This window comes from Nycticebus coucang, chromosome 1 (genome assembly GCF_027406575.1).
Source record: "Nycticebus coucang isolate mNycCou1 chromosome 1, mNycCou1.pri, whole genome shotgun sequence".
NCBI lineage: Eukaryota > Metazoa > Chordata > Mammalia > Primates > Lorisidae > Nycticebus > Nycticebus coucang.
Genome location: NC_069780.1, coordinates 166,648,561 through 166,666,752, shown reverse-complemented (window position 1 = coordinate 166,666,752; position 18,192 = coordinate 166,648,561). Strand labels below are relative to the sequence as shown.

Sequence of the window (18,192 nt, the reverse complement as noted above, 5' to 3'; positions counted from 1 at the left end):
ACATATACAAATAGCTGTGATGCAAACTAAGACTAACCTAGTATTAAATTTTTTTTCAGAAAACAACTGCCCTAAAGGATGGGTAAGATTGTGCATGAAAAAATTAGACCTTCAAATTCTCAGCTACATTTTTAGTAACAGCAGATAATCTGTACATTTTAATGGAAAGAACGTAATTGTAGAAATGGACTTTAACACAGAAAATACTGCTTTTATTATAGTAAAATTAGAATCTAGAATAATTCACAGCAAAAAAAATATATTTTTTCCCAAAGGAAATATTTTTCATTAGTGTTTTTTTTTTTTTTAATTAGGTGCTTTCTTACTCAATATTAACCAAAAGAAACTTGGAAAAATTTTTAATTAACTTGTGTTGAAGCTGATGTACACAAATCTCAGAAATGCAACAGTGAGGCCTAAACTTCTGCTTTATGCCTAAATTTTCAGACCTAGCTCTTCACGTATATAAACAAATCACAGGTATAAAATAATATCTAAATCTAAGGCAACATTAGGAACAAATATGCCCCAAACTATAACAAGAAAAAAAAGAAAAAATATTCACAAGTTCCAATGAAAAATAAAACTAGCTATTTTATCATATATAAAAATTTGAAATTTTACCCAATAATTATGAAGGTTAGTAATTTTACAATAGAGTTATTAGACAAAGCATTAATCCTTTGCCTAAAAGGTATTATTTAAAGAAACCATTCTATATTTTCTTTCTTAATAATATGGTTTTTTCAGACATTCTTTTAAGGGAATCTATAAAACACAGAACAGTATGTTTCTCAATGAAATGTCTGTTTACTCCCATATATGAGATAAAAATGAATTTTTAAGAGTACAAACACACAAAAGCAATGTTAAGGAGACTATTTTTCTTACCATTCTAAATGCAAATGTGGGTTTACAGCTACATAAATTAAAAATGCTCCAAAAATCAGCAAATAGGTGCCATAATAGATTGCATTCTCAATCAGTGCAGTCTTGATCTTTCCTGTGATAGAAAACCCTCCTGATCTTGCATATGACTGCATAAACGGTAAGAGAATCCTAGAGGATGGAAAAAGTTATTTTAAAAATCAAAAAAAAAAATAGATATATCTGTATAATCTCAAAATATTAGAAATATATAAATCTCAATTTTAATATATAGTTCTTCTCATTAATAAATATAATTATGAGTATTAACAATGAATAAACTACAATAGCTGATTAAGTCTGTAATATTAAATTTTAGGGAAAACAAAGGCTCTGAGGTGATGGAGATCAAAGCACGTTACCAGGAGTAAAGGAGGCCAGAATCATCAGCAAAGAATCCAACAATATTAGTGACTAAAGAGCAGTCTACAATTGGCCTTTAAAGCCATTAAGAAGAATCTGGACTTAAAGAATAAGGAGGAAATATCTTCTTTAACATAAAGGAGACATGATCAAATTTTAGTTTTCTAAGGTTTCAGCATGGAGAATGGATGAAAGGGGGGAAACTGGAACTAGTGGTAAGGGTGGTAGTAGTGGTATAAGAAACAGGAAGGGACAAGGCTGGCTGTCCACACACTGACTGAAATAGGACCTACAAGGCACCCAAGATGAGCTGCACAGGAAGTAGCCAGCTATCCAGCTTCGGAGTTCAGGAGAGAGGGCTAGAAACACAGATTCTGGAGTTACCACCATACCAGTAGTACTGAAATAGCATGAGTAGATGAGATGTGGAAGGGCAAGTATGTAGAATGTGAAGGAAAACCGAGGGAGCGAAAGAGAAGGAGTAAGAACCAGCAAAGACAACGGAAACAACACAGAAGGGGGCAAGGAAGAAAACCAAGGAGTGAATGGAATGGAAAGTGGGAGAAAAAAGTCTTTGAAAGTGGAAAAAGTAAACAACAGAATTAAATGGTGCCATGGGGAAAAGTAATTCAGGATCTGTATGTGTGAGTGGAGAAGTGGGAGTAGAAAATAGAGAACTGTGGGTTGAAGACTAAGTGAACAACTAGCAAGTGGAGATACTAAATAGTATAGAGAATTCATTTAAGAAATTTGGCTAGGTAGGATAGATAAACTAGGGTATAAACATAAAAAGGAATATTTTACAGAAATGAGGAACAGACAACTGATGCATATGACACAGCATAGATGAATGTCTCACATATGTGAGCAACGAGAGATGCAAAAAAGTCCATACTGATAACTCCACATTTGTAAAGTTCACAAACAGGCAAAACTAACTATAATGATGGAGGCCATAAAAGAAATTAAGAATGTTGGGCTAAGAAGACAGAAAGAAAACCAAGGGATAATGATGACCTTAGCAAGAGCAGTTTCATAGAATAGGGCTGGAAAAAGACTGGATTGAAGGTCAAGTGAGAGGGCAATAAATAGGTGAGAAACAGTGACAAGGAAAACTTTTTGATTCTGTTTTCCATTTTTTGTCTTTTTTTTTTTTTTTAAGATGAGAAAGACCTGAGCCAGCAGAAAGGGAGAGGATACAGATTTTTTTTAAAGTGACATAAATAAATTCCAAAAAAAGGAAGTCACTGAAAAATAACCATATTTTTTTCCTTTAGCCAAAACTTTCAAAAATGTTTTCCTTCACTGCCACTTACCATGTTAAAAATTGTGATGTCCAATACACTACCCTCCAGAAAATTGGCATGATTCCATCAGGAATGTAACTCCATGGCTTAAAACATGGATGTTGGCTGTTAAATGAAAATTTAAAGCCAATTAATGATAAATACAAAAAAATTGTTTGTTCTAGAGCAGTGGTTCTCAACCTGTGGGTCATGACCCCTTTTTAACAATGAAAATACAGCATTAGGAAGGTTGAGAATCACTGTTCTAGAGAGTAATTCCATTTAAGTTTTCAACTTTCATTGTATTTTTGATCATTGGGTAAAAAGACTTAATGTTCAACTAATAGACTAAAATATACAAGGCTTTAAAAGCAAATGTATTATAAAATCAAATCTCTAATGATTACCTTTAAAATACATACTAACTCCACTTATAGATTATTTTATTTATTTACTTTTTCTGCAGGCTGGGGCAGGTAAGACATTAATTAAGACATTAAGACATTAATTCCTGAAAACTAGAATGCTAATTAAATCAGTTACTATATTGCAGTTCCTATGAAGATACATGCCAGCAATTTGTAATTCTGTTTTAATTATAACCTTTTGACAATTTGAACTTTATTTATTCGTGATAAATAGCTATAATCCTTTCAGATGTACAATATGAAAGGAATACCATAAACACAGAATAATCTTCTTGTTCTTTATTACAACCTTGTAAATTAGCAAAAAGTGAAAATGCATGCCCCATTTTTTAGATGAGATAGGCTGAGAGGAAAAATACATATATCTTAGAAGTCACATACTTAGTAAAGAAGCACCAGGACTAAAAATTCAGATCCTCATCAAGTTTCTCACTAGCATCTATTGAAAGGCCTGTACACCAACAAATATTTAAAATGTAGACTTAACTAGAATGCAATGTAATCAAGTCTATCATCAAAAAACAGAGATGTGCAGATCAGTAGAAAATGATGATAACTCCTACAAATATAAAACCTGAATGGTAAAAGCCAACAATTTTTACATAGTTTGCCCCCCACAATATTTATATTTAAAAAAAAGGAGGAAAAGAAATACCTTGGCACAGGTTTAGCAGTTGCATATAATCCTGTAACGTTGCTACTTTCAGGGGGGCTTGAATTTGCAGCAGCATGCTTGCATCGGTTGTATATAGTCTAAAGCAATGAATGGTTTAAAAATGAGAATCAAAAAGTTACCAAGTAATTGGAGTTTGGAGGGATACTGAAGTTTATAATAATCTGTCTATCCAAACTTACCTTTCTGGCTATGCTTTTTAATGATTAAATTTCTAAGACAATATTTAAATTCAAAATATAAGTATAACCATATATAATTTAGTTGTCTTAAGAAATATTATCTCAGCCATGCCGTATGATTACAATTGTCTTTTAAATTGTGAAAATCAGTTTTACCCCTTACCGTACTAACATCCAGAGGCAGTATGAAGACAATAAGAAAGCAGAGATACCAAGCAAGCAGCGTTCCAACGATTACAAGTCTATGCTGTTTCTTAAAGTCTCCATATCGATGAAGTAGAAATAATGCCAGAAAAAAGACAAAAACAATCTCGAGTCCCAAAGCAGCACCGCTCATTATTGAATGTTCACGCTAACCAAAGTTACTCAGGTACAGATCTGGACCATATCTGTAAACTTAAAAACATAAAAAAGAAAAATCCAAAATTAACATAAGAAATAATCTTTTGTAAATTTCCTAATCATTTATTAATGTACTAATAAACTCTTTGAAAACGTTATGCTTCACATTGGACTATGAATAAGATGAAAAGAATAATTCCTGCCCTGTAGTACTTTTTTTTATTTTTTAAAGCATATCTTAAAAATTTCACATACGTTGTATTTTCAAAAAAATTATTTTAATAAAAATTACACTAATTCTTAAAACAGTACAAATTAAGAAATTCCTAATAGTAGACATGAAGAGTTGCAATACAGTGTCACTTGGGGTTTGTTTCTTAATGCTATAAATCCTAACAATATTTTCTGCAAATAAGCTATTGACTATATCCTAGAAAATTAGATACTTAGTAAAATAAATTTTGTTAAGATGAGCCATACCCCATAATTTAATTTTATAAAAGAAAGACAAGAATAGATAGAAAGAGGCCATTTGAAAGTAACCTTTTGTTTGTTTGAAACAGTATTTTTCATTCCTGTTAATTTTGCCTAACAACTCAATGTTTATGAGTTGAAATTTTTATTCATTTACTGCTTCACAAAATATACGTACTGCTTCCCATTTATCTACATAAATCTTATTTTCTTTAAAGAAGTTACTTTCCCTATTTTACATGCAGAAAATTTATCATCATCAATGATAAATTTTGAACGGTAACACATTTAAAAATATTCTCAATTGTAAATGCTAAGGATACAGACATCAGCAAATGGCTTGATATCTCTTTACTTCTGCATTTAAAAAAATTATCTTTATGGAGTACAATATTCCAAGGAATTAACTAATATCTTAATATAGGGAATCAAGATTGTGATGTAACCTAATAACATATAATAAGTCAGAATCAATAAAATATTTCAAATCAACAAACATCTCTAATCAAAACTAATTATAAACAGAACACAGAAAATCTGAAGCTTTCACAGGCTACACTTAAATTAATATAGGAAATATTTCTATATGAATTATCACAAAAATCACATTTAACAATTTATTTTCTTCACTTTTTTTTATTATTGAAGTAGTTTCTTTCTACTCCTCTGTGTATTTCAACTTAAAATTGAACCACTTTCATCAATCTCTGCCCCCTTATCTTTCTATTTTTCCTCAACATACTTATCCATGTGATATAATACACATTCTTTATATTTATTAATTACCCCTGGCACCTCCCCCCTTCCTCTATAGACTCCATGAGGACACAGACTTGACTTTTTTATTCAGGACTGTAACTCAAGTCCCTAATGTAGTATCTGGCAAATAGTAATATTAAGAAATATTTGTTGAATGAATAAACAAATGAATAAAAATATTACTGTATGTTTTATCATATACAGTATTTTTATATGACTGCTGACTTCAAAGACTATGAAAAACTCTTATTACAGTACATTGATTCTATAAATACTTATTACAACTCAAAAGACTTAACATTCTAAACATTACCATTACTCAAAATTTCAAATTTCACAGTATATGAAAAAACTTATATCACAAGAGTAAAGCAAATCTAATTTTTAAGCCAAGCACAGATTAAGTAGTTAGCTGAAAGCTATGCAGATTGTGCTGATGACAGCTATTACAACACTCAAGATCCAGCTTTAAAAAAAAAGTTCCTCAATGCGAATTTAAATATAACATATTTTATCAAATTCCCCTTATGATTTTGACCTACATGCTGATTTACCTGAAATTGCCCAGTGCAAGGAACATGACAATTATAGAGACTATTAGAGATTACCAAAGAAATGCTAAATACAAATATGGCAGAGCCAGATGATGGAACATTACTATTACTACAGTATAAAAAGTAACGTTAAGATTGTTTAATAACATTACAAAATTACCCTAAAAGTAACTGAAAACTACTTATTCTTATATAATATGCATAAAAAGAATAAGACAACAATGAAATATATTGAAAACATTAATAACAGGTAGTAAAATTAAGGGTACAGCAAACAAAAAATCAGTTATAAATTTGCCACAGTCACTCATTTTTTTTTTTTTACTATGGCTTTCAATTTCTCATTCATAGTCCTTTAAAAGGTTGTAGATGAACAAACAGATTTATGGATCCTTTATAGATTTGGTTCTATCTCTTCCCATACTCAAGTGTATTAGCTTCCTATTGCTGCTGTAACATTACCACAAACCGACTTAAAACAAAGCTCATTTATTATCTCATAGTTTCTGTGGGTCAGAAGTCAAAACAGTGTGGCTCAACTGTGTTTTCTGCTCAGAGTCTCACAAGATTAAGGAGTCAGGAGTTCAAGACCAGCCTGAGCAAGAACAAAACCCTGTCTCTACTAAAAAACTAGCTAGGCACCATGGGGGGCACCTATAGTCCCAGCTGCTCAGGAGGCTAAGGAACAGGATCACTTGAACCCAGGAGTTTGAGGTTTCTGTGAGCTAAGGCACCAAGGCACTCTACCTAGGGCAACTGAGTGAGACTCTGTCTCAAAAAAAAGAAAAATAAATAAATAAAATCAATATGTCAACTGGTTTGCATTTCTTTCTGGAGAAGAAACATGTCTAAGCTCATTCCGGCTGTTGACAAAACTCAACTCTATGGTTATAAGACTGAGATCCCTGTTTCCTTACAAGCCTGGCATTTACTCTTAGATCTAGAGGCCTCTCTCCAGTCTTTGTGAGAATATCTTAATTGTTTTAATCATAAATACTCAAGGTGTACATCATGCTGTTTCAACATACTTTATATATATATGGTGAAATGATTACTATATTCAAGCAAATTAACATACTCATCTCCTCACATAGTTACTATGTGTGTTTGTGTATGTGTGTATGCAGTCCTGTTTTTCAGAGCTCCTCTGATTACACTGGGCCCACCTAAATAATCTGATCATTTTACTGGTCCTAGAGATTAGGGCATCATCATCCTTAGGGGGTTATTACTCTGTTTTACCACATCATCTACTTCTGTTCCGGCTGAAGTTATGCTTTATTATGACCAAGGTTAGGACTAGTGGTCTCATGAAAATAGGAATAAGAATTGGGGTTTTCCAGGCAGCGCCTGTGTCTCAGTGAGTAGGGCACCAGCCTCATATACTGAGGGTGGCAGGTTTGAACCCGGCCCTGGCCAAACTGCAACAACAACAACAACAAATGGGGGTTTTTCCTAAGCTGAGATGAGAAAATAATTGTTTTCAAGCCCATATCTTTAATCTTGTACCTAAAGTCAAATTAGGAGTTGCAAAGTTTAAGGGAGAAGGAAGGAGAAAGGAGACGGGCAAAGAAGAGGGAAGAAAAAAAAAGATGACGATACCAAAATTGGGAGCCAAATCAAAATTCAGTTCCATATGATTAGAAATGAAAAGGAAACTTTAGGTTGGCACCAGCACCACAGTAACAAAAATTTTACTCAAAATCAAAATGCCAATTCACTTTATCAAACTTTATTGTCTGATGTGTAGGCATATTATTATTATTATTATTTATTTTATTTTTTTTTTTTTTGAGTTAGAGTCTCACTTTGTCACCACTGGTAGAGTGCTCTGGTGTCATAGCTAACAGCAACCTCAAACTCTTGGGCTCAAGTAATTCTCTTGCCTCAGCCTCCTGAGTAGCTGGGACTACAGGTATGAGCCACTGTGCCCAGCCTGATGTATAGGCCTGTTATTCCTTCAAAATACAGTTCTGAAAGTCTTAACCATTTAAAATTCAATTCAATCCTTTTCCAAACATCAAGATATTAATCAATATTACTTTCAAATGCCTTTATAATGGTTTCATAATTAGCATGCTAATGTTACTACTGAATCGGAGTACTGTTTTCTGAGTATGTTATGGCTAACAATGTTTCTTTTCCACATATCAGTGGAAATTTTAAAGATTAAGATAATTTTAGAATTTGAAGAATCCCAAATGTTGTGAGAGAGAGAGAATTGGTAGCAACTGATTAGAACACAAACGCAAAACTGACCATTGTCAAAACCAAAGATTCTGAAATTATATGAAAAATTTCGGAACAGAACCTAATGATTGATAAGACTCAGATACTGTTAAATATGTATTTTTACTCAGAAATGTGTATCTTTTAAATGTGTAATTTAAAATCTGTAATTTACAGATATGTGTAATTTTTTTAAAAGGTACATTTAGTAGGGTGGCGCCTGTGGCTCAAAGGAGTAGGGCACCGGCCCCATATACCAGAGGTGGGGGGTTCAAACCCGCCCCTGGCCAAAAACTGCAAAAAAAAAAAAAAAAGGCATATTTAGTGTGCATTTATTAAATCCCAAACACTATGATAGTACCTACCACACTTTATCAAATTAGACCTTACCTCCCAATAAGAAAGGACTTTTAGTATCCTTGCCCAATAGAGAAAATAGCACAGAGGGTAAGTAATTCATTCAAGTTACTAGTGAATGGAAAAGCTGTGATTCAAACCAAGGCACCCTGACTACTGAGCCTGGATCACAATTACTTGTCTCTTCTCCAAACCAGACTTACTTTCTCAATGCAACTTACACTATATAAGTATTTATTTGTTCAGTCTTCAAAGGGAACAAATTAGAAATATTCTCTTATTATTCATGTTAGATATATCAAGATAGAATGCTACAAAAGTCATGTTTAATATAGAATTTAACTAAACCTTTTTTATCTTTACAGATAATGCTGCCATTACTTCATTTAAGGGTAATATACATATATGACTCTCATGGAATAAATCAGAATCCTTGTGTTCTTGCCCCAATCTGTCACAGAGCATTAAATTGCAGAGAAATAAAGATCTACTTTAAAATTAATCAAGAGGAAAGGATCTGATTAAAATATGACTGGCAGACAGAAACTTCTTGCTAGGTAATTATTCCTAGCCTTTTTCCCCCTAAGCTAACTAAGAAAAACACAAAAGAAATTTTAGGATTTACCCCATGTTATGATGGAACTAAGGAAAAAAGTACATCATCTTTTTATTTAAATAGTATCTCTTTTGCCATATTTGATTTCCAAAAATGGCACTAACATACTACTGAATATATACATAACTTATAGTCAATTATGACTAGTTCTTTTTTGGCTCCTTAGTATCCCAATATTGATCATCTTGTAACTATACTGTGGTTTGGACTCTGCATAAATGACACTGTTTTTGCCTCTCCCAAGAGTCTCACATTGTATGATAAACATTCTCCCAATGTAGAAGCTCGCCTTTTTTTTTTGAGACAGAGTCTCACTACATCTCCCTTGGTAGAGTGCCATGGCGTCACAGCTCACAACAACCTCAAACTCTTGGGCTTAAGCAATTCTCTTGCCCCAGCCTCCTAAGTAGCTGGGCCTACACCGGGTGCCTGCCACAACACCTGGCTATTTTTTTGTTGCAGTTATCATTGTTGTTTGGCAGGCCCAGGCTGGGTTCAAACCCACCAGCCCCAGTGTATTTATGAGCCACTGGCGCCAAGCCACAAGCTCACTTTGTATTCTAAAGCTTCCAAAGAGTACTAGAAATTACTCACCCTAATGTCATTTGTAGTTATTAAAGAGGAAAGTAATTCTTCTGTCCTGGATACTGATCTAGAAAGTCTCGTTCTAGAAATATGGTATATCTCTTATTAAAATGAAACATAGGGTACACTGAGTAAAATTAAATAAGATTAATCAGAAAAATGAAATATATCAGTAGCAATCACAACACAGTTCTTTAAGAAACCAGATAGCAATTTTCATGTAGCTCATAATTTGAAGTCTTCAATGGACACATAATATAAGGACACAGTTCCTTATATTAAAAACCATTACAGGCTTGGTATCCATAGCTCAGTAGTTAGGGCACTGGCCACATGCACTGGGGTTGATGGGTTCATACTCACCCAGGGCCTGCTAAAAACAACAATAACAACAATAACAAAAGATAGCTGGGCGTTATGGTGGGCACTGTAATCCCAGCTACTGGGAGGCTGATGCAAGAGAATCACTTAAGCCTATGAGTTAGAGGTTGCTGTGAGCTGTGACACCACATCGCTCTACTGAGGGCAATATAATGAGACTCTGTCTCAAAAAATAAATAAGTAAAAATAAAAACAATTGCACGTACCAATTTAAACTTTTATTTACTATATTAAGAGAACAGCCATAATCAGAAGGAATGGAAAGAAAAGAAAAGAAAAGAAAAGAAAAGAAAAGAAAGAAAGAAAGAAAGAAAGAAAGAAAGAAAGAAAGAAAGAAAGAAAGAAAGAAAGAAAGAAAGAAATTACACTCATATAGGAAGCTGAAGATTTCTGTTACCAAGGCAAAGTGTTACTGAAATACCTGTCACAGTATTAAAACACCGATTTTCAAAGTTGACAGGTTCTTCCTAAAGTTCAGCAGAGGACCTTGTGTCCACTAATACAGATATTTCAAGTATTCTAGTTCTCAGGGGACTCCTATCTAAACCCTAGACTGAACAAAGATGTTTCTCATCTCTTAATTTAGAATCATCTCACCTATTACACCTTCCTATAACCCAGTGGCCTCTTTGAATATTATATTTCAAAAGTGTTTATTCTCATCATGACTTCATTGTTGTCAATTGCTTTTCTTGTTTGTTCTTTCGCCTACAGTAGTGTACAGCTCCCTCTGTTTTCTTCCCTTTCCAGAAGACTATAATGTTTTTGTTATTAAAAATATTTTCTCTAGGGTGGTGCCTGTGGCTCAACGAGTAGGGCACCGGCCCCACATACCTGAGGTGGCGGTTCAAACCTGGCCCGGCCAAAAAAACTGCAAAAAAAAACCCAAAACCTCATTTTTCTCTAATGAGTTGGAATCTATGGCAAAAGACATAGATTCAAACAAAGGCAACTGCTTTCTCCTCAACAAAGTAACATAAAGGTAACTTTTTGTAAAAAATCAGGATATTGTATTCGAAAATACTTTCCATTTAACATTAGTTTAATCACATGTGAACACTCTGCTTAGTATTTTTCACCCAGTTTCAATCAGACAGAGCCCTTCTTAATACTAACCTCACACACTTTCAAGAACAAAGGTTCATCAATTCCTTCCTGTCAAGAGGTGGCTACTTTTCAAGCAACGAACCAAGCTGGAAACACACACACACTTGGGCAAGGGAAGTTTAATTTCACTACAGATTTTTTTTTTTTTTTTCAGAGAAACAGAGAGTATGTCATACGGCCTTACTGAATATTCCACTACCTGATGGCCTGCTTACTTATGAATTTTATAAATCCTCTTCATTTTTATTAGGGGTGGAATCACCCCCTTTCCCTCTTCCACTGTTTTCCTGGGGCCACAGTTGTAGCATAGTTTGCACAATGAATTTCGCACGGTCATCCTACGTAGAACATGGCACTCTCTATAGCTCCCTACTCTAACCACCCCCGAACTCTTATCGCTTTTAGGAGGCGACACAGACAGCGGGTTGAACCAGAATAAACAACCAATGTCTTTGATAGTGGCCCCCCTGCGTTGTACAGGTAAAGCCTTTTGCAAAATACAGTATTTATCTCCATTTATGAGACTTGTCAAAGCTGCAAGGGGATGTGCAACCTTCCCACTGCACACAGGACTCCCTGGAGTCACCGGCTCCTCTAAAATTAAACCACCGCATCTGGTTCGAACTGCGCTTTAATTTACAAATCACTTTCGCACGCCTAACCTGATGTGATCCTCACTCCAAGCCTGTGATATGTGCGTCGTTGTGGTCGTGCCTATTTTACAGATGAGGAAAGGATCCTGTCCACAGACCCAATCCTAAGGGCCGCCTTCTCTCCTCCCGGATTAGAGGAGAAGCTTCCTGCCATAGAGAAAGCAGGTGCAACGGCTGCGACTCACAGCCCCTCACCTGCCCGGCGGGACAAGTCACTGCCTCCACTCAGCGGCCTGGGACGTGGACCCCGCGGCAGCAGCCTCTTGGGATCTCCCGGGTTCCCTCTATCTCCGCTGCGCTCAGCCACGGACCCCAGACCCCACAAAGCCTCCTGCGTTCCCTTTCAGACTCACCGTCCGATCTCGCCAGACAGCGTCTGGAAGGGACCGGGAAACACGGCGTCCGCCACAGCCGTCCAGGGTCTGGGACCCACGCTCGGAGGCGATAGCCGTGGTGGTGACTAGAAGGAAAACTCGCCCACAGTCAAGTGGCTGACATTTCCTCTTCAGCCTGAGCGCCGCCCACTTCCGCCTCGCCTGCTCCCAGCCTCTCCCCGAGCCAGCCAGCCTAGCGCCCGCGGGGAGTTGTGGGTATCTCCAAGGCGGGCTGAGCTGCAGGGGAGGGAAGTAGTGGCGAGCCAGTCGCACTACGAAACAGGACAAGAACTACAATTCCCAGCAGGCTGCGGGGACGGGGACGGCAGCTGCGAAGGAGAGCGGGCCGAGCAGCCTTGCGCGCGCGGCGGGGATGGAACGTTGCTAGAATTCGCGGGTCTTGCAGCTGGGGCTCGATTCGCATGCTAGGAACCGCCGCGCGCCAAAGCGGGAATCCGGGAGGAAGGCAGCTCTGCAATTAATGCACGTATTTAAAACTCCCGAACCTGTGGACGCCATGCACAGGTAAACGGATTGCAAAAAGGGGCAGTGCAGGAATAGACTGTCCTTAATTCTTTTAGGCCGTGAATATTGCTACTTGCTAATATTACTAATGCTGTTAAGCAAATGGTTGCTTAGCCCCTTCTCGGGGGAAAGTGTGGATGGATGGATGCTTTAGCATGGGGATCGGCGTGCATTTCATTTGGCTTCCCTATTCAGGCTTTCCAGATACCGTTTTCAATCAGTATAATTGCCCTCCCTCTTTCCTTGCCTCTTCCCTCCTGGAAGAAATTCTTGAGGCCTTCAGCATGATAGTAAATAAAAAAGCCTTTTTGATTTGTTCTGTCGTTTCCTTTTTAATTCTTGGTAACTTGCCCCGGGCGCGTCATTAGCTGTTGTGAAAATTTTCTACGATGCATATATTGCAGCCTGAGTTGGAATTATTTGTGGGTGTGTTTTCGAAAGGAACTGGGGTATTATGCACTTCTGCAGGAAGCACCTCCAGGAGATTCCGGACCAGAGTAGCAACGTTTCCACCAGCTTCACGTGGGGATGGGATTCCAGCAAGACTTCCGAACTATTGTCAGGCATGGGAGTCTCAGCCCTGGAGAAGGAGGAGGTGGACAGTGAGAACATCCCCCAGGAACTGCTCTCAAACCTGAGCCACCCGCAGAGCCCCCCACGGAAACGGCTGAAGAGCAAAGGGAATGACAAAGACTTTGTGATTGTTCGCAGGCCTAAACTGAATAGAGAGAACTTTCCGGGTAAAGTATGAGGGTGCAATCTCAAGTAATGTAAGGGGTGGATGGAAATATGTGGTAAACCTTTGTTCAGGGATCTTTCTGACCGTTCCCTTTTAAAATTGCCTAATTCTGAAGACATTTTCCAATGAAATGAGGCAAGTTGTCATTGAAGTGTACAGGAATCTGGTAGGTATGTGTATCTTCTGGTGCACAGCCAACTTGAAAATTTTAACTCAGGAAAGACATTCCTCCCTTTTTCCTTAAAAGGGAATCTGCTCAGAATCCAGCTCAGTGCCACTGGTAAATGAAAACAAACAATGTTCTTCTTATGGATTCTTTTGCTTATAATCTGCTTTTTACATGAGTGAGCTTTCTGTCTTTATTTCTTCAGTTATTTAACAATGGACTGCTAAAATGAATGTTCACCTAAGTAGGAGAGACTTACCTCCCCAGGTCCACTCCCTAATGGGCTTCCCTGTGTGTTCTGTCTCCATTATTGCCAGCACTGTCTGATTCCCTGCACCCCCCAGCAAGCAATCAATCATCATGCTCTTGTAAATATGTATTTTTCAAGCTTTCATCATCTCTTCAATGAACTATTGGACTGAACTATAATTCCAATAGCCTTCTTCCCAGATCTATCTCCAGAACTGGAATGGATTTAACTGAAATGTAGAACTCTACATGTAGAGCAGGCGTCCTCAAACTTTTAAACAGGGGGCCAATTCACTGTCTCTCAGACGGTTGGAGGGCCGGACTATAGTTTTAAAAAAAATATGAACAAATTCCTATGCACACTGTACATATCTTATTTTGAAGTAAAAAACAAAACGGGAACAAATACAATTCACACCGCTTCGTGTGGCCTGCTGGCTGCAGTTTGAGGACGCCTGATGTAGAGTATCATTCTCTAAATGTAGAACACCTGTCATTCTCCCCAGACCCTGACTTCTCAAATAGGTAAATGAGAACCTCCCAGAATGGATCAGAACCCTGAGTACTGAAAGCCAAAGGGTTAACATAGGACATTGACCTAGCATTATCACCTGTTCTTGCTAATAAGTAATTTAAAACAGTAATTCAGAAGATTATCTGCTGAGCACCTTCTATGTGCTAAACATTGTTCTAGGTGCCAGAGATATAGCAGTGAACAAAATAGAAACATTTCTACCCTTATGGGCATCTATCCTAGTGAGGGAATGCAATAAACATAATAAATATTTCATATGGTATAGTAGATGATAAGGGTTGTGCCTCAGAACAAAAACAGAGCAAGCCAAGAGGGAGTGCAGGTCCTGGTGTGGAAAGCCAGATTATACTTTTAAACTGGATTGAGGAAAGAAAGCCTTAATTGGACAGTGACCTAAGCAAAGACAAAGGAGATGAAGAACTATGCTATGCAAGTATCCTGGAGAAAGGAGCCCCAAGCAGAAGGAACAGACAGTGCAAAGGCCCTGGGGCAGAAGCATGACATGTTTGTTAGAGAACCAGGAAGCCATATTCCTTGGAATGAGCAAGGGGGAGAGTAGAGGGAGCACAGGCAGGTTGGAGGTAACGTTGAGTACAATTGCGATTTGACCTGATTTAACCTTTTAGGAAGATTAAAGGGTGGGGGACAGGCATTGATAGGCACTGATAGGTGGAGACTAAACTACAGGGAGTTAAGGAAGGGTGGTAAACTGTGGTCAGATTCTGGACTCTAACATTAGAGTCAACAGAATTTATGAGGCTGTTGAAATTGTAGAAGAGTTGATCAGTGTCTAAATTCAAACTGGGTAGATGATGGAGAAGAAGAGATAGATTTAAAACATGAAGATGAAATCTCACAGAGCCAAGGTAGCTAAGTATATTTCTGAATTCTCCCATCTGATTTGTATTGCAGAAGGGTGAATAGATTGGTTGTTGCTTGTTTGTCTGCTTGCCCGCTTAGTTTTTAAAAAATTGTTTTGTTTTTGGCCATTTCTTTAGGAAAGGGAAGTTTGTCCAAGTTATGGACATGCTCCGGGAATGCACATCAGGAGTTGGATTAATTAGAGGTAGTAGAGAGTTGTGGTGAAGGCAGACAGATCTGGAACTGAACCCTTATTCTGCTGTTCATCAACCTTGGGAAGGTATTTGAGCTGTCTGCCTTAGCTTCTTTATCTGTAAAATGGATACATAATAATGCCTACTTCATAGGTTGTAACAATTAAAGGAGAGTGATGTAAAGCTCTTACGTGCTACCAGTGCTACTGTGCTGGTACCAGTGCTACCAGTAGTGCTACTGGTACCTAACAATAAGGCCAATTAGTATTAGTCGGCAAAATTTCTGCAACCATTTGGGAAGCTGGTTGACTTTGGCTCCCACGGTGATTTGCGACCAGGTAGATGTGGAAAATCCTCCTCCTTCCGCTTCCAAATAGTGGAAGGTGAGAGAGATAAGGATCTGAAGTGGTCGAATCAATCGGTCTCTACTCTGACTTCAAAAATCTATGTCAGAAGTGAGAGGGAAAAATAATGACTTATGTTTTGTTTGTTATTTTTATGTTTACTGTAAGTAATAACAAACACAAAAGTCATTCTTTTTCTCCCTGTGGGGGATCCAGTATGGGTGGACTCACACACAGTATACATTGGTTAGTTGAAGTCGGGGAGGGGTAAACTCCCAGCTGCAGGATGAAGGACAGCTGGTGTAGAGGATTCCCAGTAGGCCTTCCGAAAGCCCGGTCTCCAGTATGGCTGGATCATCATTTCAGGAAGTTTTGTGTGCAGTTGTCAGGACAGGTGGCTGATAGCTATGCCAGGATGAGAGTAGAACAAGCCACACATACTGGACACAGGTCCGCTTAGCCACTTGGGTGAGGAGTGTATGGAAGGAGTAGGGAGGAAACAGCTCAGCAGTGAGGTCAGAAATAGATGGGAAGAGGACAATCACATTTTATTTATGGTCATGAAATGAATGCCTGTCCCCCACCCTTTAAACAGGCGATGGCCATGAAAACAGAGTTGAACTAATGTGTTGATCAGCTCTTCCATAGCTGTTAAATGCTTGAAATTCCAGGCCCTACAGTGGTTCTCAGACTGGGGAGACTAAAGTTTAGAGTACATCAGAATCTTTAAGGGAGCCTGTTCAAAGTGCAAAATTCCTGAGATTCTGATCCAAGAAGTCCTGGCCTGAGCCTGGAAGTATGTGTTTTAATACCCCCAAGCAAACATTTTTCCCCCAACTTTTTTTTAACCAATAGGAAGTATATTTTACATGGCTCTCCTGGATGTGTATCTGAAACAAAAGTTTTACAAAATTGTATTTCCCCTTACTAAGGTATTTTCTATTTTATTCTAGCTCATTCTTTAAAGGAAAAAAATGCTAGTCAAACTCAATAAATTGATTTTATGAACCATCAAAGAATCTCAGCCTACAGTTCCCAAATCTCAGCTTGGAGAGAACCTTAAGGGACCCTCCCGGTCATCTGTGTTCTGTGCTTCAGTCATTCAGTCACACAACAGATAATTAATGAGCACCAGTGTAGGAATTGTGACTACGCACAGAACGAGACAGGCAAAAGGACCCTGCCCTCACAGAGTTTATACGCTGTACCTTATTCTTCATATCCCAATTTTCAGTTTTTTCATTACTCCTCTCACATCCCAGGGTTGAGCAACTTTTCACAGAAGTAAAGGGTCGTGGGGCTGAGGGGTGCATTGGGGATAACCCTGCTTACTTTTGCTGTGTTTTGCTTTTTCACCTAACAGCCTAGCAAAAAACACTAAAGTCCTCAAAGCTAGTACAATCTCATATTTTCTCTTTATGTTTTATGAGAAGAGGGAGGAGGACTCATCTGGGATTGCAGAATTGTTTGTAGTTCTCCAGAAAGGAGGCACGGGGTGTTGCTACTTAACACATATAGTCATCAAGTCCTGTTATGTGATTAAAAACAAACTAATGCCTGGAGAGGTATGAGTACCAGCGCCTCAGTGTCTGCTTCTCCTGCAAGTTTAATTATTTCTGCTTAAAGCAGTGGTTCTCAGCCTTCCTAATGTTGCGATGTATTTTTATTGTTACAGAGGGTTCACGGCCCACAGGTTGAGAACTGGCTTAAAGAGAGGAACAATTTTAAAAGTCAAAATTTTGGTTATGATTAGGATTACTTTGGATTTTCGACTTGAACCTAAGCATAGGCAATATCCTGAGAAATAAATATGTCAAGTAAGGTGAGTTACTTATACTGCATAGAAAACCTCTGACAAGCCTCTTTGCCTGGCGGGGTGCGGAAAGTATACAAGGTAATGAGATTACAGAAGTGGGAGGGTGGGTTTGTACCTGAGGAATAATTGGAAACAGTAGTGGGTGAAGTAGGTTTGCTGATCTGGCCAGTTTGAGTCCTTTCCTGGCCTTGAAGTGTGTTTACTGTCATGGCTTTGAAGACTGGAGGCCTTGGGCTTAATAACTGTTTCTTTAGTGTGGGGCTGGTGTGCAGCCATGGTCGGTTTAGCAGAGTAAATGGAGAAATGATTTCTGATTTTCCTTCCATGACGCCATAGTCAAGAATCCAGGAAACAGATGCTGATGTTTTGAGAATTAAATATGGCAAGTAAAATTAGATTAGGCGTATCACAGCCTGCATGCCAGTTACTAGAGCAGCTATTAAAGACAAACTGCCCCTTCTGCTAGGTCAGCA

At 37.8% G+C, this 18,192-nt stretch overlaps 2 protein-coding genes across 3 annotated transcripts in view; one reads left to right on the top strand and one right to left on the bottom strand.

Moving 5' to 3' along the window:
• The window catches only part of LMBRD2 (LMBR1 domain containing 2), a 47,824-nt gene extending 35,371 nt beyond the window's left edge, over positions 1-12,453 (bottom strand). For both annotated transcript variants that reach the window (XM_053592223.1, XM_053592224.1), the window contains exons 1-5: positions 12,270-12,453; positions 4,023-4,255; positions 3,660-3,757; positions 2,607-2,702; positions 892-1,059 (exon numbers count right to left, since the gene is read on the bottom strand). In XM_053592223.1, the coding sequence (XP_053448198.1) occupies positions 892-1,059; positions 2,607-2,702; positions 3,660-3,757; positions 4,023-4,196 (536 nt within the window). In that variant the 5' untranslated portion in view covers positions 4,197-4,255; positions 12,270-12,453. The remainder of the gene's footprint in view (positions 1-891; positions 1,060-2,606; positions 2,703-3,659; positions 3,758-4,022; positions 4,256-12,269) is intronic.
• Positions 12,454-12,615: 162 nt separating this feature from the next.
• SKP2 (S-phase kinase associated protein 2) overlaps positions 12,616-18,192 on the top strand; it is a 33,127-nt gene continuing 27,550 nt past the window's right edge. Inside the window, exons 1-2 of the mRNA XM_053592213.1 lie at positions 12,616-12,815; positions 13,284-13,555. Of these exons, the coding sequence (XP_053448188.1) occupies positions 12,772-12,815; positions 13,284-13,555 (316 nt within the window). The 5' untranslated portion in view covers positions 12,616-12,771. The remainder of the gene's footprint in view (positions 12,816-13,283; positions 13,556-18,192) is intronic.